The following is a 25,245-nucleotide window of genomic DNA, read 5'->3' as shown; positions in this document are numbered from 1 at the left end:
AACAAGCAAAACACATAAGAACTCTGGTCAGGACGTTACAGTTTTGGGTAGCCTTCCACAAGCTTCCCACAATAAGTTGAGTGAATTTTGGCCCATTCCTCCTGACAGAGCTGCTGTAACTGAGTCAGGTTTGTAGGCCTCCTTGCTCGCACACGCTTTTTCAGTTCTGCCCACAAATTTTCTATAGGATTGAGGTCAGGGCTTTCTGATGGCCACTCCAATATCTTGACTTTGTTGTCCTTAAGCCATTTTGCCACAACTTTGCAAGTATGCTTGGGGTCATTGTCCATTTGGAAGACCCATTTGCGACCAAGCTTTAACTTCCTGACTGATGTCTTGAAATGTTGCTTCAATATATCCACAAAATGTTCCTGCCTCATGATGCCATCTATTTTGTGAAGTGCACCAGTCCCTCCTGAAGCAAAGCATCCCCACATCATGATGCTGCCATCTCCGTGCATCATGGTTGGGATGTTGTTCTTCAGCTTGCAAGCATCCCCCAAACATAATCATGGTCATTATGGCCAAATTGTTCTATTTTTGTTTCATCAGACCAGAGGACATTTCTCCAAAAAGTACGATATTTGTCCCCATGTGCAGTTGCAAACCATAGTCTGGCTTTTTTTATGGCAGTTTTGGAGCAGTGGCTTCTTCCTTGCTGAGCGGCCTTTCAAGTTATGTCGATATAGGACTTGTTTTACTGTGAATATAGATACTTTTGTGCCTGTTTCCTCCAGCATCTTCACAAGATCCTTTGCTGTTGTTCTGTGATTGATTTTGCACTTTTCGCACCAAAGTACGTTCATCTCTAGGAGACAGAACGCGTCTCCTACCTGAGTGGTATGATGGCTGGTGGTCCCATGGTGTTTATACTTGCGTACTATTGTTTGTACAGATGAACGTGGTACCTTCAGGCGTTTGGAAATTTCTCCCAAGGATGAACCAGTCTTGTGGAGGTCTACAATTTTTTTCTGAGGTCTTAGCTGATTTCTTTTGATTTTCCCATGATGTCAAGCAAAGAGGCATTGAATTTGAAGGTAGGCCTTGAAATACATCCACAAGTACACCTCCAATTGACTCAAATGATGTCAATTAGCCTATCAGAAGCTTCTAAACCATGACATCATTTTCTGGAATTTTCCAAGCTGTTTAAAGGCACGGTCAACTTGGTGTATGTAAACTTCTGACCCACTGGAATTGTGATACAGTGAATTATAAGTGAAATTATCTGTCTGTAAACAATTGTTGGGAAAATTACTTGTGTCACGAACAAGTTGATGTCCTGACCGACTTGCCAAAACTATAGTTTGTTAACAAGAAATTTGTGGAGTGGTTGATAAATTAGTTTTAATGATTCCAACCTAAGTGTATGTAAACTTCTGACTTCAACTGTAAGTAATAACCCCACGTAAAATTTAGGGCTACACGTTCAACACAGCATTCCCACAATGTCTGCTGTGTGGATCGAGCAGTCAACAAGTCGAGCAGTCATTTGAAAGAATACGAACATTTTAGTGAGACAACTTAATGGCGAAATCCATTAATGCCAAGATAATGGAATTCATTGCCCTCGACAATGAACCGTTTTCTGTCGTGGGTGATGTTGGCTTTCACCGACTGGTCGAGCACCGGTACACACTACCATGTGCACTATTTTTCAGATGTTTCCCTACCGGAGTTACACATTAATAGCGTCACTGCTGTTAGCTTCACGACTGACATTTGGACCAGTGATATCAGTCTATTGAGCATGCTGAGTCTGACAACACAGTGGGTCGTCGAGGATTGCATGCTCATGAATGTGCTGGATGTCATACCGCTGCTTCCATTTCAATGGCATTTGAGAGCATGTTTGAAACTTGGAAACATGAACACACTAGCTAGCTCCATTTGAACATCTGACTCGAGAAATAAGCTCATCAACTGCGCCTGCAGCAGATGTGATACCCTCTGTCATGGCATTGAAACGCCTGCTCAACAAAACTGCAGACACAGGCTGTGAACAAGCGATTCGGTGGCATTCTCTCTTTACTGTTTCACCACCATGCGCGATGCTATGTACAAGGACCACTACTTCGATGCAGACAAGAAACAGGGTTTACGTGAAATCTTACACACACATCTGGACAAGATGGAAACGGACACAGTGACAGTGTGCACCGAGGAAGAGAGGCAAAGGACAGACAGAGCTGAAACTTCACTGCTTGACGTGTATGATGAAATCCTGGTTTAGAATGAAACGGCTGAACAAATAAACAACGAAACAGCACAGCAAGTAAGTGAAAGAAATAGGTTTTGATGATGTTTTACTGGTAATGGGGACTTGGGTAAATGCCAACAAAATAACTTTTTGGTCAGTGTAGTGTGTGTGCGTAACCTTTATTTAACTAGGTAAGTCAGTTAAGAAAAAAATCTTATTTACAATGACGGCCTACCCGGGCCAAACCCGGACGACGGTTAACGGTATCAGTATCGTTTTTTGGGGGGCAAGGAAAATATTGGATATCGTTATCGGCCAAAAATGTCATATCGGTGCATCACTAATTTACATCACACGAGAGATCCGATCGCCCTGTCACGTTGGTCCTGCGAGTGAGCAGTAACCATCAACCATTCTTCCCTCAGCCCCCCCTACTCCCTCCATCCTACCTCTCAGTCCATCCCTTCCTTGACCCAACACAAGGTCACCTGTTCCTACTCAGAGTCATATTTATTTTTAAATGTATCAATGTCTTGCTGTCGTTACGTAGTATTAGGATGCATTTCTCTTCATTATCCTTTTGAGAAGCCTTGTGTAGCAGGACTGGGTCGATATGACCACTTCCGTTTACAAAAACATTAAGCTTCTCATTCCTGCTCGGTTTAGAGTCACACTTTAAGTTCATGACATTTAAATAAGAGCCAAATCCGATGTGGAATTTAGAATGGTGAGTTTGTCTCGAAGGCCCTCTGAGAGGGTTAGACATGGGTGCTAATTGGGCTTTGGCACTGACATTGAAGATTATGGTGGCTCATGTGGTGGATCACACATGCAAATGCACACACATAACCATGCACACACACACATGCTCATGTGCAGGGGCGTCGTGCACCCATTATATCATCACCTTCCCCCCCTGGAAGTTGGATAATTAAGCATTTTTCAAACACTTGAAACCAGGGTTATTACAGTTAAATAAAAATGTAAAATTAAATCCGAAAGACAATTTAGTAAACTGAAATAAATGAATTAAGAAAACATTTGAAAAACTACAACTATACTGAAACTATTATCTTTGACTGCAAAACAAACTAAAATAAAAACTATCATGATTTATGTTCAGTTTTAGTTTATTTTAACATTTTGGGGGGCAAAAATTAAATGGGGTTTTCAAGCTTTTTTTTATGGGGTTTATGTTTTCAAGCTTCTGGTTCTGGCGGGTAAATGCTGCCCGTCGATGGCAATCTTTCTAAAAGGCCTAGCTTTTGCATCACTATCACTTGCTATCACCAGAGAGGAAGAGGCAAAGTGAGAGGATTACCTCCACCCAAAATCTGTCCCACGTGGTCAATGAGAGAGTGAGGCTTATTTGATAAAATTACGTGAGGCTTATTTGATCAAATAGAGTAATGTTTAGGTGTAGTAGGATTGAATCTTAGTCCTGTATTGGGGCTTTTTCTGCTTGATGGTTCTTCGGAGGGTCCAACTTGTAAGTCGCTCTGGATAAGAGCGTCTGCTAAATGACTTAAATGTAAATGGTGTAGTGGGATCCGGATTTGTGTCCTGCTCCTTATAAGGCGCCATCCAGGACCACTATACCAGGCAGTGTCAGAGGAAGGCTCTCAAAATGGTCAAAGACTCCAGCCATCCAAGTCATAGACTGTTCTCTCTGCTACGTTACTGCACACAAACATGCATATTGACGCCACACACGCACGCACACACACACACGCACACACACACATACAGACATTTTCACACTCTTTCACACTTATCTATTATCTGTTTTTATGCACATGGACTCTATCACATTTCAGGTGAGACCCAAATGCAGATTGTGTTGAAGTTACAATGTTTATTTCAGCAACGGGGGCAGGCAAACGACAGGTCAAAACAGGCAGAGGTCGATAATCCAGAGTAGTAGGGAAAGGGTACAGGACAGCAGGCAGGCTCAGGGTCAGGTCAGGCAGAGGTCTGTAATCCAGAGTAGGGGCAAAGGCACAGGACGTCAGGGAGACTCAGGGTCAGTTAGAGTGGTCAGGCAGGTGGGCTCAGATTCAGGACAGGCAAGGGTCAAAACCAGGAGGGCGCGAAAAAGAGAGACTGGGGAAAAACAGGGAGCTGAGACAAAACGCTGGTTGACTTGACAAGCAAGACGACCTGGCAACAGACAAACAGAGAACACAGGTATAACAACCCAGGGGATAATGGGGAAGTTGAGTGACACCTGGAGGAGGGTGGAGACAAGCACAAGGACAGGTGAAACAGATCAGAGGTACTCCTTGTATATAGTTGTGTTATTGTTATTTTATTGTGTTACTATTTCCTTTTTTAGCTAATCGTCATTTTTAACTCTGCATTGTTGGGAAAGGGCTCGTAAATAAGCATTTCACGATAAAGTGTACACCTGTTGTATTTGGCGCATGTGACAAAATAAATCTAGTAAATCAAGTCTGAAAACTAACTGAAACTAAACAGATTTTTTTTTCAATCTAAAAACGAATAGAAAACCCCCAAATATAAAATCACAAAACTATAACCTTGCCTGAAACAGCGTTTTCCTGCAATCTAGAGCCATAATCATTACTAATTATATGTAAAAATGTCTGCATAAGTTATCTAAGCACACCTGTTTAATTGTGATTTTATTTAATGATACACATTTATTATTAAAGAACTTTAATGCCTTAGGAGTTACCCTGATAACCTACAATGAGCTCCAAAAGTATTGGGACAGTGACAATTTTGTTGTTGTTTTAGCTCTGTACTCCAGCACTTTGGATTTGAAATTATACAATGACTATGAGGTTAAATTGCAGACTGTCAGCTTTAATTTGAGGGTATTTTCATCTATTTCAGGGGAACCGTTTAGAAATTACAGCACTTTTTGTTCATAGTCCCCCTATTTTAGTGGACCAAAAGTATTAGGACAAATTCACTAAAGTAGTCAAAAGTTTAGTATTTGGTCCCATATTCCTAGCACGCAATGATGACATCAGGCTTGGGACTCTACAAACGTGTTGGATGCATTTGCTGTTTGTTTTGGTTGTGTTTCAGATTATTTTGTGCTCAATAGAAATTAATGGTAAATAATGTATTGTGCCATTTTGGCGTCACTTTTACTGAGAATTCACTCACTCACTCACTCACTCACTCACTCACTCACTCACTCACTCACTCACTCACTCACTCACCCTCCCACTCACTCATATACAGTGCACACACACTCATGCACACACACACATGGTCACTCAAACACACCCGCACACATAGATATGCACACAGTGTGTGAATTACAGGGGAGCATTTAGGGGGGAGCATTTAGGAGAGACATGAGTTCCCCTGAATGCAACAAAAGTCCAACTTTGTGAAGTCTGTAAAAAAAAATGCTAATTTAACCATTCTCATATTTGTTAAAAATGATAATTGTACTGCAACAGTTTCAACCATTTTCTTTCCATGTGACTCCCCTTTGGTGTCTTGACATTTCTTTTTACAAAAATTGTCCATTTGACAGCAAGTCGCAGCAATTAATTCAGGCTACAAGCGTGTAGGCCTAATGGCATCGCCGAATGTCATTACACTTTTTGGTGTTTTGTAACAGATGTCTCTTTACATTCATCAAATGCCAGGTGCACAGTGCCCTGTTTGGATGCTGGAGTTTTTTGGGGAGTGGACGAACGTGCGCAGGTAGACGACTTTTTCAAAGTTATTTCTTTGACAATCCGATTAAAACATCATGACTGGTTGTGTTCATGCCACATTAAAAGGTAATAAATTTGTACCATTAAATGACATGCCTTTACTATTATGCCCATACATTTTTTTTTTGCACACAAAAAATACAGACCCCCGAATGCACATACTGTACACACATACCCACCCACTTACTCACACTACTATAAACACACATACTATACAGTCACACACCGAGGGACTCCTAGGGACTCTTCTGACTCATCCCCCACCGCACTCAGGCGTGCTAAATGTAGAACACAGGTCTCCGTCGGAAAGACAAGCCTCCCGTCACTCCCGAGAGCTGGCGTCGACAGCGTCTTAATCCCGCCGTCCGTCTCTCTCCAAACCCAACGCCAAAGCCACAGCGCTGTGAATGCCTAATCAAATCAAATGTTATTTGCTTCGTAAACAACAGGTGTAGACTAACAGTGAAATACTTACTTACGGGTCATTTACCAACAATGCAGAGTTAAGGATAAGGATTTTTTTTTTTTTTACCTGTTATGCCCAATGTTCAACAACTCTGCCTATCGACTGGAGTGCTGGAGTGACCAAGGGCATGTTACCCAATACTGCGCATCCAATCTGTGGGGCTTAAGTTGCACATTTCTTCCCCACAACAGTTCATCTGGACCAAAAACCTAGCTTTGGTACAGTCTCTTGTTTTAGGGGTTGGTTTAATGATGGAAAAAGGTTCTGTTTTTGAACAGGACTGTGGTTGGCTGGGGTTGTCATAAGCCATGAGGACAAGTGGACAAGACGAATGCTATTTAATGGAGTACCTATAATGCTGAAGGCCATTGAGACTTAATTGGTTTGGGGGGGTTGGGTAAGAAAGATGATAACATCCATTGGTTTTTATCAGAGAGAGCCAATGATTTGATCCAGTGGGATTTGCTTTGGAAGGGGGAATGTCATCAAAGAGATGGTTCATATACCACCACAATCATTTCATTTTCCACAGTTGAATTGGTTGCGTAACTCCTCTCTCCTTTATATTACGAAGCATTAACCGATGTGCTATATGCTAAATGGCTGCCAAGTGGGTTCACCAGAAGTTGGTGGTGGATGAAATAAACAATTCTATGGTTAATAGCTGTTTTGTATGTGTTCTGACTGGTTTCTTATTGTTATTGATACGCATTGTAGCAAATTCGTTCATTGAAAGTTCAGCAATTCATTCAAATCAAATGAAATTGTATTTGTCACATGCGCCGAATACAACAGGTGTAGACCTTACCGTGAAATGCTTACTTATAAGCCCTTAACCAACAATGCAGTTCAATAAATAGAGTTTAAAAAAACGAACTAAATAAACTAAAGTAAAAAATACAATAAAAAGTATCACAAGAAAATTACATAACAATAACGAGGCAATATACAGGGGGTACCGGTACCGAGTCAATGTGCGGAAGTACAGGTTAGTCAAGATAATTTGTACATGTAGGTAGGGGTAAAGTGACAGGGGTAAAGTGACTATGCATAGATAATAAACAGTGAGTAGCAGCAGTGTAAAAACGAAGGAGGGCTGGTCAGTGTAAATAGTCCGGGTGGACCTAGACTTGTGTTCCAGTACCACTTGCTGTGCGGTAGCAGAGAGAACAGTCTATGACTTGGGTGACTGGAGTCTTTGACAATTTTATGGGCCTTCCTCTGACACTGCCTAGTATATAGGACCTGGATGGCAGGAAGCTTGGCCCCAGTGATGTACTGGGCCGTACGCACTACTCTCTGTAGCTCCTTACAGTCAGATGCCGAGCAGTTTCCATACCAGGCGGTGATGCAACCGGTTAAGATACTCTCGATGGTGCAGCTGTAGAACTTTTTGAGAGTTCGTTGGTGATATGGACACAAAGGAACTTGAAACTCTCGACCCGCTACACTACAGCTCCGTCGATGATAATGGGGTCTTGTTCGGCCCTCCTTTTCCTATAGTCCACGATCAGGTCCTTTCCTTTCTATATTTGAAGTATAGAGAATTGAATTGTGCGTATCACAGTTACATAGCCATCGAAAGATGGAGGATGCTATTGATTAGTTGGGCAGACAATTATGTGCCAAACATTGAAAACATGATTCCTATTGAAAACAGTCAAATTCCAACATGTCACAAAGTGTCCCTAAGACACCATATTAGAGATTGTGACAGCGAATTATACCTTGAGCTGTAAACCAAGGGACCAACTCAGCAATAGGTGGGAGCTCCACCACTACACTAATTATACCTATCCAGAACCCTTAGATCTGCAAACATCGAAGGGTCAGGGCCTAGGGAGTGGGACCAATTGTAGCTGTAGGTTGTTATGGAGTATAACATTGGTTAACCTCCATGGATAGTCAAGCGAGTTTTGTTTTGTTGGCTAGTTGTTCAGTATTGCAGCCCCATAGGTGTCACGGCCAGTTGTGATACAGCCCAGGATCGAACCAGGGTCTGTAGTGACGCCTCTAGCACTGAGATGCAGTGCCTTAGACCGCTGCGCCACTCGGGAGCCCTACTACTTGTTTATTCATATCTTATTACACTCGTATAACACGGTAACACAAGTAATAAGGGTTTCATAAAGCTTGATAAATGCTTCATAAATTCCGTTTCATTTCATAAAAATTTAAAAATTAACCGAGGTACATCCACTCAATAACAATTCACACTGTTTTTGAGGGAGTTCATGGGATCCATAAAAACAATTAAAAAAACAGACACATTACATAATCCAACACGTTGCAGATTAAATGCATACCAGTCCGATGGTATGATTTGCCCGGAGAGCCATTTAAAATAATGAACCCTCTTTGCTTTGTGATCATTATATCCCTTGTGTATCCGAATAAGGAGTTTATATCGAAATATGTTGTGTGCATCTGTGCTACCCAGACGTATTACAGTTAAGCGCTAACTTATCTGTGGAGTGGTATCCCAACCTGTGGCACACATACACACACGGGGATGAATATGGTTTTGAAAATCAAATGCTTTTCTCATTTTTGTATGAGCCAACACCTCATGAAAGGACAAGATGTTATTTCTGTCTCCACAACTACAGAAACGACGGTCTGTCCCCGCTCACCGTGTACTGTCTACGATTAAGACGAAATGACTGACGCTGTTTGAATTGACCGTGATACTTCTATATTGACACCAGTAGCGGTGTGTGGGTAAAATCACCGGGGATGCCAAGCCAATAAAAAAGCCATATTACAACCTATGTTGTGATATGTGCATTGTTTGCGCTATAACCCCCATTCGATCATATGCCACCATGATACACAATAAGGCTGAGACAACAAAAAGACAACGGTCACACAGTGGCGGAATAAATTCAACTACACATAGGAGGTTTTTTTTCCCATCACAAAACCGGAGAGCAACATCTGTTCGGTGAAGTCCACAAAGCAAATATTGCGCGTAACAAACAGTTACAGTATATGACCTGCAGCGTGGTCAAGCAAGGTAATGTTTTCTACAGTTTACTAAACAACTACTGATTTAGAACCATGTAGTTACCGCAAGTCAGGACAAAGACAACAGGAGCACTGCCTTCGCTAATCCAGCACCATTTAAACTTAAACTATTAAGGCACAAGGCGAGACCCAAATGCAGACACAGGAGGCAGATGGTTGGAGTCTTACAACGTTTATATCCAAAGGGGTAGGCAAGAGAATGGTCGTGGACAGGCAAAAAGGTCAAAACCAGATCAGAGTCCCGGAGGTACAGAGCGGCACACAGGCTCGTGGTCAAGGCAGGCAGAATGGTCAGGCAAGCGGATTCAAAGTCCAGGCAAGGGTCAAAACCAGGAGGACTAGAAAAAAGAGAATGCAAAAAGCAGGAGAACTGGTTGACTTGGAAACATACAAGACGAACTGGCACAGAGAGACAGGAAACACAGGGATAAATACACTGGGGGAAATAAGTGACACCTGGAGGGGGTGGAGACAATCACAAGGACAGGTGAAACAGATCAGGGCGTGACATTAAACATTTAACCCATCATCAAATTAACAAGGCTGTATATGCTTAGTTTAATACCTGAAAACAAACTTAAAGATACCAAAAACAATTTAGTCCAATCAATGTTGCTAAATATCATGTGGCTGTCCATGGTACTGATTTGTGTGTGTGTGTGTGTGTGTGAGTGTGTGTGTGTGTGCGTGCGTAAGTAAAATTGTAAAAAGTTCACTCACCTTACTTCTAGACTAGTTGAACGCCAATGCCATCCTCCTCTCTTTCATTCATGTTGGCAAAACGGTCTATGGCTCTGTCATACAGTACACTTTTAGTTTTTGTTTTCATAGACTACCTAGCTAAAATGCTTGCTAGCCTAACTTCCTCACATGGGCTAAAATTAACCAGCTAAGTTAGCTAGTTAGTTAACGTGAGCCTACTAGGCTACGTCTAGGTTATATATTGAACTTCAATCGTCTCAGACGAGTGGCACATCATATTAATTTATGGTTAGATCAGAATCACCATCATAATACTTTGCCTGTACAGAGAATTAAGTCATAACCACAAGTCCAAATCCCAATTACCGTCCATGGTTTAGGAAAGGGACGATTTAACAAGCGAGCTACTGCAAGACATCAACACAAGCAGACCAGAAACAGACCCGTTTTTCTGAAAATTACGTTTTGCTTAGGAAGTGATTAGATTGGTCTGAAACCAAATGATTTTATTAATGGAGGGGAAATGCTTGCTAGCATCAATCAATCAAATACTATGGCAGCAACATGTTATACTCTTTTGGTCCAGACAGCATCAGATACATTGGCTACACATACAGAGACAGAGGGGCGCTGTTTCCCTCGTGCGGATGATTTCTCTGGTGAGATTCAGCCACTTGCGAATTAATGGAAAATTATGAAAACACAGAGAGATGAACCTGAATATTTAAATGTTTTTAGAATATATATTGTTTTATTAGTGCCATTTTTGGGGAAGCCTGGCATCCCTGACTACACGCCACTGATTGACCCATAAATATGGAGTGTATGGATTAGAGTCCCCCTGGGTGGGTAGAAAGCTCTCTGTATTTAAGAGAAAGGATCAAAGAGAGAGGATTATGATAATATCCATGGAGACCCTCAGTTGGCCGTGTGTGTGTTCATGCTTTCGTGTGTGTGTGTGCCCGCACGAGCGTGTGTCTTCATTTGCTGTAGCTACGCTGAACGCAGATCATATTGATTGTGCTTGTTCAAAAAGCCCTGACTTGTGATGGAAACACAATGTGTCATTTGCATTTGACATTAAAGCGACCAGCGCTAGCGAGCCAACGTTGATTACAAAGGCGACGTGAAGAAACTTTGATGCATTTTGCATCTGGGTTGGACAGGAACACCAAAGTGGAGCGGCTGAGGAAGGTTAGCGCTCGCTCTTCAAACACTGCCGAGTCGTCCCTCTCCAATCACCTTTCCATGTGACAACTGTGAAGAGGGGGAGAGCGAGGGAGACAGAGAGGCAAAGAAAGAGGAAGAGAGAGGGAGGGACATGCAATAAGACCCTTTGAATACGTGATCAATTTGGCAAGCAGAATTACACTGATTATGTTGGGGGACGTTGGTTGTGCAGAAAGAAAGAGAGAGTGTGCGTGTGTGTGCTTGTCTGTGTGTGAGTGAGTGGGAGATTGAGTAAGAGAGTGAGTGGGAGATTGAGTGAGTGAGTGAGTGAGTGAGGGAGGGAGTGACTGTGCTGCTTCTAGGCGTTCCATCATCCACTAAACTATTGCAGCCTCCCTCTCTTTTTCCCTCCTCCTCCTGGAGAGAGAGAGCAAGAGAGTCACACTTACAAGCCAGTGAGGAGACGACAAGAGAAGGATCTGCAAAGGGGGAGAGAGAGAAAACAAGGACTCGTTCTTGTTCGCCCAACTCTCTTCTCTCCTCTGCTGAGCATCACATAGGGGAGGCAGGACCAGAGGAGAGCATCTCTGGCTTATTTTTCTACTTTGTTTGTTCTGCATTGTTTTGGGGGGAGAAGACAGGAGAGGGGCTGATACCGTTGTAGTATCTCTCCAGTAGAGCTGTTAAAGAGGAGCAAGGATGCTTAACAACCTGACCGACACAGAGGAAGGGGACGGGGGACCCAACGGCCAGGGTGAGTGATTGAATCTGTCTCAAACACACACACAAGCACATGCACGCACACACACACACACACACACACACACACACACACACACACACACACACACACACACACACACACACACACACACACACACACACACACACACACACACACACACACACACACACACACACACACACAAACGCAAAAACACACGCTCACGTACACATACACATTTGTGGGGTGCATACACACACATCCAGAAGGTAGCGAACAAAAATACATTCGAGTGTGAGTGTGTCGCTGCGTCATGCATTTGTCTGCCTACTTGCTTGCCTGCTTGGGGTGATGCTTTTCCTCTTACTGCAAGGCTGCTGTGACAGGAATAGTAATGGGTTTCTCCCCATATACGACGGATGGGTGATTACAGCACACAGACATACACACAGAAATACACACACACAGAGATACACACACTGCTCTGGTGCAGCGGTCCCCAAACTTCCCAACCACCTTGTCCACCACCACGGCACCTTAAACACTCAAATTGCATATGACCCCCAGTGCCCGGGCAAGCGTGGGCACACGCACACCGCCGCTCGCTAACACAGATGCCAACTTGTCGCTCACTGCTAATCTGCCTGCCCTAGCTGTCAAAACGAGTTCCGTCTCCCAATCCTCCTCCTGTACCTCACATCAGTCACTTCCCATAGCATACAGTAGGCGCTGGGAAAAGAGGGCTTTCAATAAATACCTAAATTACCTGTTGTGTAGGATTACTTGTTTTATTAATCGTCTGTTTTCACATGCTTGGATTGAACTGGGTTGGGTTCTTAGCTTGCCCTTTGCTCTCGCACGTACTTTTTTATTTTCTGTGAACAAATCTCCCTTATTTCTGCCTGGGCTCCAACAGATGCGCTGGAGTGCCAGGTTTCATATGAGGAAACAGTCACAGTGCCGCTGCCGCTCGGGAGCTCGCACACCCGCGAGGGCTTCATGATAGAAAACATAGACTGTGGCAGCTCGAAACATGAATATTTAACTTCATGCGGGCATCTTTTGGGGAGAATTATGACAGGGCATGTGGGGATGGAGGGGGAGTGCGACCCGCTCAGACATGATCGGCGCTTCGCTCCTCGTCAAGGGCAGGTTGTTGAGTGCAAGATAAACCCGCATAACAACAGACCCGCTGCGTCAGGCTAATCTGACTGCTCGAGCGCTGTTGCGTGTGTGTGTGTGTGTGTGTGTGTGTGTGTGTGTGTGTGTGTGTGTGTGTGTGTGTGTGTGTGTGTGTGTGTGTGTGTGTGAGACCGTGTGTATATGTGTATGTATGTGCTTGTGCATGCATCTAGCTGTTTAACTACAGTGTGTGGGTGTGTGTGTGTGTGTATGTATGAGCAAGTGTGTGTGTGTGTGTGTGTGTGTGTGTGTGTGTGTGTGTGTGTGTGTGTGTGTGTGTGTGTGTGTGTGTGTGTGTGTGTGTGTGTGTGTGTGTGTGTGTGTGTGTGTGTGCAGAAAAACATATGTGGTCATTGACTTTGTTACGTATGTGCCCATATATGGAATTCAGATTGTCTCAGCGGGCAAGCCGTTCCCTTTATCCATGGAATGTGCACTTGGCTGTGTGGAGATACATAGGGGATATCTCCTGCTCTGTGATATACACTGAGTCCCCCCCCCATTTTGACCTCAGAACAGCCTCAATTCGTCGGGGCATGGACTCTACAAGGTGTTCGAAAGCGTTCCACAGTGATGCTGGCCCATGTTGACTCTGATGCTTCCCACAGTTGTGTCAAGTTGACTGGATGTCCAGTGGTGGACTATACACACGGGAAACTGCTGTGAAAACCCCAGCAGCGTTGCAGTTCATGACACAAACCGGTGCGCCTGGCACCTACTACCATACCCCGTTCAAAGACACGTTCATCTTTTGTCCATCTGAATGGCACACATACACAATCCATGTCTCAATTGTCTCAAGGCTTAAAAATCCTTCTTTAACCTGTCTCTTCCCCTTCATCTACACTGATTGAAGTGGATTTAACAAGTGCCATCAATAAGGGATCATAGCTTTCACCTGGATTCACCTGGTTAGTCTATGTCATGGAAATAGCAGGTGTTCTTAATGTTTTGTACACTCAGTGTATGTACCCCCACTGCAGCAGATAGAAAGGTCCACTGATCTCAGAATAGGAGCACACATTTCCATTTAGCCAGAGGCTTCAATATGCATCCTGTGCATACAGGAGTCAGTGTGCAGCAAACCTGAATAACTCTGTGTAGTCAATACTACTACTTTGGAAGGCAGAGCGAGAGAGATTGTTTCAGCAGGAAACGTCACCGTGGTGCGGTCTGTGGTTGTATCTGGGTGCACTTGCTGCCGCTGTCCAAGGTGCTGATTTATATCCTTCATTACACGGCTGGGTTACAGGCAGCACTAGGCTATAGAGCTGCTTGCTACAGTACCAGGAGATGTATTTTCTGCATCTTGTAATCACTCAAGATGAAAGGCATTGGTCGGGAGGGAAGAAATATATATAATGCAATTTCTGCGTCGCTCATTTGCATATTTATGAGCTGTAATTTTGCCTCTGCCGCTATATTGTTAATTATTTGCAGTAATTTTTAAAAATCAAGAATAGAATAAACAAGGGAGCCCCGCAAGTTTGTTTGCTCCGTTTTCTCCTGCGTCGAGAGACTTTGACTGTAAAGCCTTGTTTTTTAAGGGCTAGAGGAATCTGTTTTTGTCTGTGGGAAATGGGGGAAGGGGAGGGGTTGGAGGATGTTGCTGCATCAAATGTAGCTGTCCACTCTCATCAAGTGAAGTGTGTAAGGTGCTGTGAACATGCCTGCTCTTGTTTCTGTGGTTTTAGAGGACATCGAGAAGAGAACGTTTTCCTTCCCCTGATGCCTTTGTAAGGAGAAATGCTCACCCTTCAAGAAAGTACATTTTCACATCTATTTTCAGCCTGGCCATGAACTAGGGACATAAATTAGCTATCTGGCTAAAAAGCTAAAACATTTAGGTCTGAGCTAATTCAGAAACGTTGATTACTGTGCATCATTAAATAAAACATTTGACTATATGAACACATTTTGATTGTATAATCTTATTGATGAACTCCATCATACTCTAAATGGACACTTCTACAGCTGCACCATCGAGAGCATCCTGACGGGTTGCATCACTGACTGGTATGGCAACTGCTCGGCCTTCGACCGCAAGGCACTACAGAGGGTAGTGCATATGGCCCAGTACATCACCGGGGCCAAGATTCCTGCCATCCAGGACCTCTATACCAGGCGGTGTCAGAGGAAGGCCCTAATAATTGTCAAAGACTCCAGCCACCCTAGTCATAGACTGTTCTCTCTGCTACCGCACGGCAAGCAGTACCAGAGCTCCAAGTCTAGGTCCAAGAGGCTTCTAAACAGTTTCTACCCCAAAACCATAAGACTCCTGAACATCTAATCAAATGGCTACCCAGACTATTTTCATTGCCCCCCCCCCCCCCCCCCCACACACACACTTTTATTCTGCTGCTACTCTCTGTTATTATATATGCATAGTCACTTTAATAACTCTACCTACATGTACATATTACCTCAATTACCTCAACTTATCTCAATTACCTCAATTACCTCAACTAACCGGTGCCCCCGCAAATTGACTCTGTACTGGTACCCCCTGTATATAACCTCTCTATTGTTGTTTTACTGCTGCTCTTTAATTATTTGTTACTTTTATTTCATACTTTTTTGAGGTATTTTTCTTAAAACCGAATTGTTGGTTAATGGCATGTGATTCTTTTTTTGTTTGATTTGATTTGTTTATTTTCCCTAGTTTGAGCATTGATTGTGTATTCCGCAGGGGAGACAAGATATGCAAATAAGGCCCTGAGATAGGGTTCTTGTTAGCATGCTAATGGCTCCAGTGCATATAGGATGTGTCCAAATACTCCAAATGTACTACTTGTATTTTCAAAATCTTGTGTGTTTTAGACTATCTAATTGTATTGCAATATGGTGTGTGTCTGCTTTGTGCACTGAAGGTACTTTTCTAAATTCTTGCCCCACCCACAGCCCTAAGGGCCAACACATTTTGTCTAGGTAATTTGGAGTGATGTCGCCAAATGGAGATTAGGTTTGTATGTTTGGTTCCAAGGGTGAAGACATACAGGTATTGCGCTAATAAGTAGGTGATTTTGCACTAATACGTAGGTGTTTTTGCGCTTAGTAGTGGAAAGGAGGGAAGAAAAACAGATAGACAACTGTTGAAAAGCCTGGGGGCTTTCTGACAGAGGGGTTAACAACTCTCTCTCATCACTCAGGGTACCATTTGGGACGCAGCCTCTGACAATCCCCATCCATCCAGACTCTCAGCCTACCGCTGCAAACGGGCCCTTTAATGATCTTTTAGTTAGGGCTGACTGCATAATACTGCCAAAAGTCCCCCGAGCATTCTCCAATGGAGGGAGTTTTTTTTGTAGAAGGAACGTCATTATTCTCTGTCTGTTGACTAGTGGGAGACCTGCAACAGAAATGCGCAGTTAGAGATAGAGATTGCTAGCCGCGACAGAATCGCAGAAATTCGTTGTCGTGGCAAGGAGGCAGATGTACTGAACCTGTGTCTGGGTACTCACGCTCATGGTCTTTACTTAGGGCCAGCTCTAGATTTTTTTATATGGGACGAAGAGAAAATATTGCAATTTTCTAACAAATTTCATGCAATTCTACTCATTTTGCCATTGGGCAGAGAGACATATTTGCAGTTTTAAAGCAAGTTTTCTGTAATTCTACCCATTTTGCCATGAGGTGGAAATACAGCTTTGCAGTTTTAAAGCTAATTGCCTGCAATTCTGCACATTTCGCCACGACTTATGCCATGTTAATGATATCTGAGTGAGAGTGACTAACAAAGTAAATGGGTGCCTCTTGGAGGTCAGGGCCCCTGTGCACATGCCCTGCGTGCCTGGTTGGTATTCAGCCACGATTACTACATGTTTAGATAGCTGGCTAGACTAACTTACTAATCTAAAAATTGTTAGCTGACATGGCTAATTGAGTGACTATTAGTGACTGACAAAATAAGAGATAAATTGCTGATGCACAACCAAATTTCAAAGTTGCATCTTGTGTAGTCTTCTATTCTAACTCTCAACAGTAAGTTGAGACCCCCCACCGAGTTCCTAAAAAATATAAAGCACTTATGTCGCTTATACATGGAGCCGGCCCTGACTATTATACACAAACAAATGCATGTTCACGCAGACAAATGTGTATACAGTGCAACACACACACACCTGCACACACAGTCACCTGAGCCGCGCTCCACAACAGTGACTGATTCAGCGGATGCGATTAGGTGCATCGCGGGTCAGCACTTCGACGGTGATGTCACCTCTGTCTCTGTTATCATTAGTACCACAAAGGGAAAGCCCCAACGGTGCACATAATTACCCGAGAATCATTACTAATTTATCAAAGTCTCAATTTCAGAAATACAATACAATGGCTCATAAATCATACAAGAGCACATAGGGCATAATTACATGTTGCGTAATTAATCTGAACAAAAGGTAATAATGAAAATATGGAAACAATCACAGATTTATAAAGATGGGGCAGATGAAGGCTAATTTTGGCTAATTATGCTAACCCACACCAGTTGAAATCCAGATAGGAAGGGGTGTTATTCACAGATCGGTTTCCCAATTAAAACTCTAAATGCAGGAGTGTGTAATTAGTGACGATGGGGCGGCTCTCTGAAAAGGCTGTTGACTCATGCAGCACTAATTAACATATCCAACGTAACCAGTCTATCACACACACGGACACACACACATGTGCACACACACATTTGGACACACCTACTCATTCAAGGGTTTTTCTTTATTTTTACTATTTTCTACATTGTAGAATAAGAGTGAAGACATCAAAACTACTAAATAACACATATGGAATCATGTATTAACCAAAAAAGTGTTAAATATTTGAGATTCTTCAAAGTAGCCACCCTTTGCCTTGATGACAGCTTTGCACACTCTTGGCATTCTCTCAACCAGCTTCACCTTGAATGCTTTTCCAACAGTCTTAAAGGAGTTCCCACATATGCTGAGCACTTGTTGGCTACTTTTCCTTCACTCTGCGGTCCAACTCATCTCAAACCATAATCTCAATTGGGTTGAGGTCGGTTGATTGTGGAGGCCAGGTCATCTGATACAGCTCTCCATTACTATCCTTCTTGGTCAAATAGCCCTTACACAGCCTGGAGGTGTGTTGGGTCATTGTCCTGTTGAAAAACAAATGATAGTCCCACTTAGCGCAAACCAGATGGGATTGCGTATCGCTGCAGAATGCCGTGGTACCCATGCTGGTTAAGTGTGCCTTGAATTCTAAAGAAATCACCAACAGTGTCACCAGCAAAGCACCCCCACACCATCACACCTCCTCCTCCATGCTTCACGGTGGGAACTACACATGCAGAGAACATCTGTTTATCTACTCTGCGTCTCACGAGGACACGGCAGTTGGAACCAAAAATCTAAAATTTGGACTCATCATACCAAAGGACAGATTTCCACCGGTCTAATCTCCATTTCTCGTGTTTCTTGGCACAAGCAAGTCTCTTCTTCTTATAGTTGTTCTTTAGTAGTGGTTTCTTTGCAGCAATTTGACCAAGAAGGCCTGATTTTACGCAGTCTCCTCGGAACAGTAGATGTTGAGATGTGTCTGTTACTTGAACTCTGTGAAGCATTTATTTGGGCTGCAATTGCTGAGGCTGGTAACTCTAACGAAGTTATCCTCTGCAGCAGAGGTAACTCTCGGTCTTCCTTTCTTGTGGCAGTCCTCATGAGAGCCAGTTTCATCATAGTGTTTGATGGTTTTTGCGACTGCGCTTGAAGAAACTTTCAAAGATCTTGACATTTTCCTGATTGACTGACCTTCGTGTATTAAAGTAATGATGGACTGCCGTTTCTCTTTGCTTATTTGAGCTGTTCTTGCCATTATATGGACTTGGTATTTTACCAAATAGGGTCTACCTTCTGTATAGCACCCCTACCTTATCACAACACAACTGATTGGCTCAACAGCATTAAGAAGGAAACAGATTCCACAAATTAACTTTTAACAAGGCACACCTGTTAATTAAAATGCATTCCAGGTGACTACCTCATGCAGCTGGTTGAGAGAATGGCAAGAGTGTGCAAAGCTGTCATCAAGGCAAAGATGCAAGGATGATTAGACACATTAAGGATTATGTTCTACTCCCCCAGGCTATCCCTATCTCGGTTACACCCACCACATCTTATCTATGGAATGCCAGCTGTAGGTTTTTAGGCTCCTCTCATTTCACACCGATATTTGATGAGAAGGTGCTCATCAAAGCCATTCAATGCATAAACAGTATAACATAATCTTGTAATTTTGCTCTCACATGTTCACTTAGTAATGCATTTTTTTGCCTATGGGTGCTTAAGTTCAAATTTGACTTTAGCGGAATTTAGGATCTAGCTAGTTCTATATTTGAATAATCCTCCTAACCTCTTGATCCTACAACCCAGTCTGATTCATGAAGCTAGGTAGGTTACAGTTCCTGGCAGACACAACAGAGTGCATTGGCCAGGTATGTAACATGCAGCTGTGGTCTAAGGCTGTTGCACATCTTGGGAGAAGCTACATCTGCACTGATTATGCAACGTCTGGGTGTATCTACGCGCTACTCCTGTTCCTTTGTGTTATTAATACAGATTATTTTGATACGGCACATCCTGTACATTTAAATGGGATTATATCATTATCCACCACAGTGCATTGGCTGCATTGTATGTTTGTTAGTTGTTCAAAGCACCCTCCCAGACATGATATATTTGAAGACTAATTATTTGGTCTGTTAAAGGTCCTGTTTGGTTTACTTGTTTGTTTGTTGTTTTTTAGGTTGTTTTGCTTTAAAAAAAAATTACATTCAATGCAGTCATCAGTGATTAAAGTATCAAATGAATATGCCCTAATAATTGTAACGACGTGCGCTGAGAGTCGGGAAGCAAGTTCAGGGAGTGAGTGTTTTAATAAATATACGAAACATAATACAAAACAAGAAACTCGAACAGCACACAGACATGAAACAGAAACAGAAACAATAACGCCTTTGGAAGGAACCAAAGGGAGTGACATATATAGGGAAGGTAATCAGGGAAATGATGGAGTCCAGGTGAGTCTGATGACTCACCTACGCACACAGGTGCGCGTAACAATGGTGACAGGTGTGCGCCATAATGAGCAGCCTGGTGACCTAGAGGCCGGAGAGGGAGCACACGTAACAGTACCCCCTCCCCGACGCCGACCAAAATGAAGATCCCGGGGTTCAGGAGCGAACCGGTCACCTCTGCTGAGGCACGGGAAACCTGTCAGTCCGGCTGATACGCAGGAGCATGGCGACCTAGAGCGCCGGAGAGAGCATTCGTGACAGTACCCCCTCCCCGGCGCGTTCGGCTCCAGCCGCAGGACGCCAACCAAAGGGACGACCCCGGGGATCAGTAGCGGACTGGTCACCCCTGCTGATGTCGCCGGCTGGGTCGCGGGAACCTGACAGGCCGGCTGAGGCATGAGAGCCTGACGAGCTGGTGGAAGCTGGAGCCGCGCGTCGGGGAGGGGGTACTGTAACGTATACTCCCTCTCCGGGCTCTAGGTCATCAGACTGCTGATTATCCATCACACCTGTCACCATCGTCTCGCGCACCTGCTCATGACACTCACCTGAACTCTTCCCTATATCTGTCACTCCCATTGGTTCTTTCCTCAGGTGTTATTGACTCTGTTTTCATGTCGGTGCGTTGTTTGTGTTTTGTGTTCATTGTTTCTTTTATTTATTAAAACACTCACTCCCTGAACTTGCTTCCCGACTCTCAACGCACTCGTTACAATAATAAGAACAACGCTTTAGAGTCCATATGTTTTTATGTAGACAGTTACAGCCATTTTTATCAAATAAAGTCATCCATTTAATCGCAAAAATTAATGGAAAATATATGTGCATTTCTAGATATTTAGATATCAACATAAGTTTGAATAAACATACTCCACAAGGCCAAGTTCCGTTGACAATTGTAGTTTATTTTGTCAGCTGTCCAAAACTTCACGTAGAGCAAACGATAGAACCACAATGGGAATTTGTTCAGTGCCAGACAAATCTTCCACTGTTATTCATGTGAGCCTGAGAGCCTATTTCCACCATTTCAGTCCCACTCCCAAACACAAACGCTGAGAAATAACACAGAAATCCACACTCCATTACCAACGGACCACCCTGCCTCGTGCCTCGTCCTCCTAAAGCTGTTTTCTCTTTCTCGAGCTAGGAAAACAGCAAAGTGGGTAATGTGCATTACCATGGTTACAGTCCATGCTGTGGGAAGTGTTCCATAGGATCTAAATACCCAGCCTTTCATGAGTGGGCTAACCTTGAGAAATACCACCACTCCGTCCCATACAGTCTCCCATCATGCATTGACTTTGATAAGCAAATCAATTAATGGAATAAAGTCGCCCATTAATATACGATTTGACATTTTCCCCAGTGGATTTATCTAATTTGCATTTCACATGATAGTCACGTTTTTCTGTTCTCAAGCTCACAAGCCTCTTTGTCAATGCTCTGCTCTCTCTCTCTCTCTGAAAAGAAAGGAGGCTTTTTTTGACAGAGGATTTCTTTCCTGCTGCATTTAATTGCTTGGGTAACTCCACCGAATGTGTGTTTCTCCTTTCATACGCAGCCAATTAACTGGATCGGGCGTGCTGGATATCTGTGTGTATGGGAGTGTGCTTATGTACGTGTAGCCAGGTGATTTTTATAACAAGACCAACATGAATATGAGTCATTGACATGCCTCCTCTCCAGAGACGCTGTTTTGAAGTAAGCAATATGGGAAGTTAGTATTCGTCTGCTTGTGATGCTGGGGGATCAGGAAGCAGCGGTTATAGCCGCAGGAAACCGAGAGCATGACACAGCCTGTGTGGGAGGATCCCTCTGTTGTGTACTGCGGGATTCTGGGATTGCCGCATCTCTAAACATGTAAGAAAGAGCATTAATTGGTGGGGATGAGTGGGCAGAGGAATGAAAGGCGGGTCGGCGGTGGATGTTTGAATTCCCCAAAATAGAGCCTTGGAGGGGAATCAAAAGCACAGGGTTGTAATTGGGTTTAGCAGGGAGGGCTGTGAGCAGGGATCAGTCCCGCTAGCCTGCATCACTGCCAAGCCTCTCTCTCTCTCACACACACATACTGGATGTAGCTGGGCTGTGGCTAATGAGACTGAATGGGGCTATAGCTAACTCCATAGCATCTGTACTACTGTGTGAAGAAAGGGAGAAATGGTGGATGGATGGAGGTGTGAATACATGGAAGATGAACAGATTGATTCATAAATCGATGAGAGGATACTGGACAGTTATTCAAATAGGTTGAGAATGTTTCAGGCATACAGTGCCTTCAGAAAGTCTTCATACCCGTTGACCTATTCCCATTTTGTTGTGTTACAGTCTGAATTCAAAGAATGGATAAAAAAAAATATGTCTCACCCATCTACACACAATGGCCCATAATGACAAAGTGAAAAAATGTTTTTAGAAATGTTTGCAAATGTATTGATAATGAAGTACAGAAATACTGTATCTCATTCACATAAGTATACATGTTAGAATCATCTTGGGTAGTTTTTTTTTATAGCTGTGAGTCTTTCTGGGTAAGCTCTAAGAGCTTTGCACACCTGGATTGTATAATATTTGCAAATTATTATAATAAGAATTCTTCAAATTGATTGTTGATCATTGCTAGACAGCCATTTTCAAGTCTTGCCATAGATTTTCAAGCCGATTTAAGTCAAAACTGTAACTAGGCCACTCAGGAAAATGCAATGTCGTCATGGAAAACAACTCCAGTGTATATTTGGCCTTGGTTTTTAGGTTATTATCCTGCTGAAAGATACCCATAGCATGCTGCAGCCAACACCATACTTGAAAATATGAATCGTGGTACTCAGTGTGGTTTGCTCCAAACTTAACACTTTGTATTCAGAATATAAAGTTAATTTCTTTGCTAGATTTTTTGCAGTTTTTCCTTATTGCAAACAGGATGCATGTTTTGGAATATTTTGTATTCTGTACAGGCTTCCTTCTTTTCAGTTTGTCATTTAGGTTAGTATTGTGGAGTAACTACAATGTTGTTGATCCATCCTCAGTTTTCTCCTATCACAGCCATTAAACTCTTTAACTGTTTTAATGTCACCACTGGCCTCATGGTGAAATCCCTGAGCGGTTTCCTTCCTCTCCAGGCAACTGAGTTAGGAAGGATGCCTGTATCTTTGCATTGACTGGGTGTATTGACACATCATTCAAAGTGTAATTACTAACTTCACCATGCTCAAAGGGATAGTCAATTTCTTTCTTTTTTACCCATCTACCAATAGGTGCCCTTCTTTGCAAGGCATTGGAAAACCTCTTTGTGGTTGAATTTGTGTTTGAAATTCACTGCTCGACTGAGGGACCTTACAGATAATTGAATATATGGAGTACAGAGATGAGGTAGTCATTCACAAATCATGTTCAACACTATTACTGCACACAGAGTCCATGCAACTTATTATGTAAAATGTAAAGCACATTTTTACTCCTGAACATATTTAGGCTTACCATAGCAAAGGGGTTGAATACTTATTAACTCAAGACATTTCAGCTTTTCGTTTTTTATCAATTCATACAAAAATTCTGAAAACATAATTCCACTTTGACATTATGGGGTATTGTATGTACTGTAGGCCAGTGACACAAAATCTCAATTTAATCCGTTTTAAATTCAGGCCGTAACACATCAATGTGGAAAAAGTTAACGTGTGTGAATACTTTCTGAAAGCATTGTAGATTAATGTGCACGAACTATACTAATGGAAACTTTGTCATCCATAAGCGCTTATCAGAGTCCGCATCCGAACAGCCGCATTCTAGAATATTGGACCGTTGGCTTTCTTACTTTTCTAATTCTAATCTCAGCTCAAACATTCTTTGAATGGGAGCCACGTACGCAGAAACGCGTTGGTTGTGAATTTTTGGGAGGTGACTGTTTGACGTCCACAGACAGCGGTCTCAGAGCCGCATACCTATGTTTAAATGGGAGTTGTTGCAAAATGACCCCCCAAAATTCCAAAGAATGTGGTTTTCCAGAAATCCTGGTTGTTAGATTCCCGGATAAGGAACTAGCAGGAAATACAGGGATCCTCCAACAATTTTTTTTGAAAAGTTACCTGACTTTTGCAACCCTAAGCAAGGTATACCAGTAGAGGTATATCATACCTTTTTTGATATACTCAAATATCCATAATTAACATGTTTTAACTACTCCTATAAACATTTTAGACTTTCAGGTACTCAACAAGGTCTGATTTCATTACTACTGAAACAGGACCAGGTGGTAAGTATAAAGATCCTGTTGATTTAAAAAACTGGATGCCTCTTATACTTCAATGTTGTGATGCAAAGATCCCGGTGAAATGCATAGCACATAGATTTTAAAAGGCTTTATCTGATATTGTTCATCCTGATCAAACAGGTGTTTTAAATGGACAATATATTGGAGATAATATACGACAATTACTTGAAACAATAAAGTATGACTAGAATTGATATATAAATGCCTGGACTACTTTCATTTCGGTGAATCTCTTATGCAATGGGTTAAAGTTATGTACAGAAACCCCAGGTGTAAATTAGTCAATAATGGTTACTTCTTAGAAAGTATTGAGCTGTAAAGAGGAGTAAAACAAGGCTGTCCGTTGTCTCCATATCTATTTATTTTGGCCATTGAAATGCTAGCTATTAAAATCAGATCCAACAAGAACATCAATGGGTTAGAAATCCAGGGTTTAAAAACAAAAGTGTCAAGGTATGCCGATGACTGAAGTTTTTTCTTAATAAGTCCACAATCTGGATCCCTGCACAGTCTCATTGAAGATCTTGATCACTTTTCTAGCCTCTGGACTATTGGATCATTAAAAAAATATAAATAGACTTACCGCAACCAATTTCAATAGAACGTTTGCAAAAATAGATAACATTCTGCAACCATGGAGCGGTAAGTACTTGTCTATTTATGGAAAAATCATTGATTAACTCTTTGGTCCTATCGCATTTTACTTACTTACTAATGGCACTGCCTACCCCAGACGACTTGTTTTTTAAATCATATGAGCAAAAAATATTTCACTT

At 42.6% G+C, this 25,245-nt stretch overlaps 1 protein-coding gene across 4 annotated transcripts in view; it reads left to right on the top strand.

Moving 5' to 3' along the window:
* LOC139565607 (solute carrier family 12 member 5-like) overlaps positions 1 to 25,245 on the top strand; it is a 298,108-nt gene that overhangs the window by 109,372 nt on the left and 163,491 nt on the right. The window contains exon 1 of one of the 4 annotated variants that reach the window (XM_071386061.1): positions 11,436 to 12,023. The exons of the other annotated variants lie outside the window; for them this stretch is intronic. Coding sequence (XP_071242162.1) covers positions 11,969 to 12,023 — 55 coding nt within the window. The 5' untranslated portion in view covers positions 11,436 to 11,968. Of the gene's footprint in view, positions 1 to 11,435; positions 12,024 to 25,245 lie in introns of those variants that run through there. 4 annotated transcript variants of the gene reach the window in all.

The sequence above is a fragment of the Salvelinus alpinus genome, chromosome 2, assembly GCF_045679555.1.
Source record: "Salvelinus alpinus chromosome 2, SLU_Salpinus.1, whole genome shotgun sequence".
Classification (NCBI taxonomy): domain Eukaryota; kingdom Metazoa; phylum Chordata; class Actinopteri; order Salmoniformes; family Salmonidae; genus Salvelinus; species Salvelinus alpinus.
Note: the sequence above shows the minus strand (reverse complement) of the source record. Positions and strands in the feature narration are given on the sequence as shown.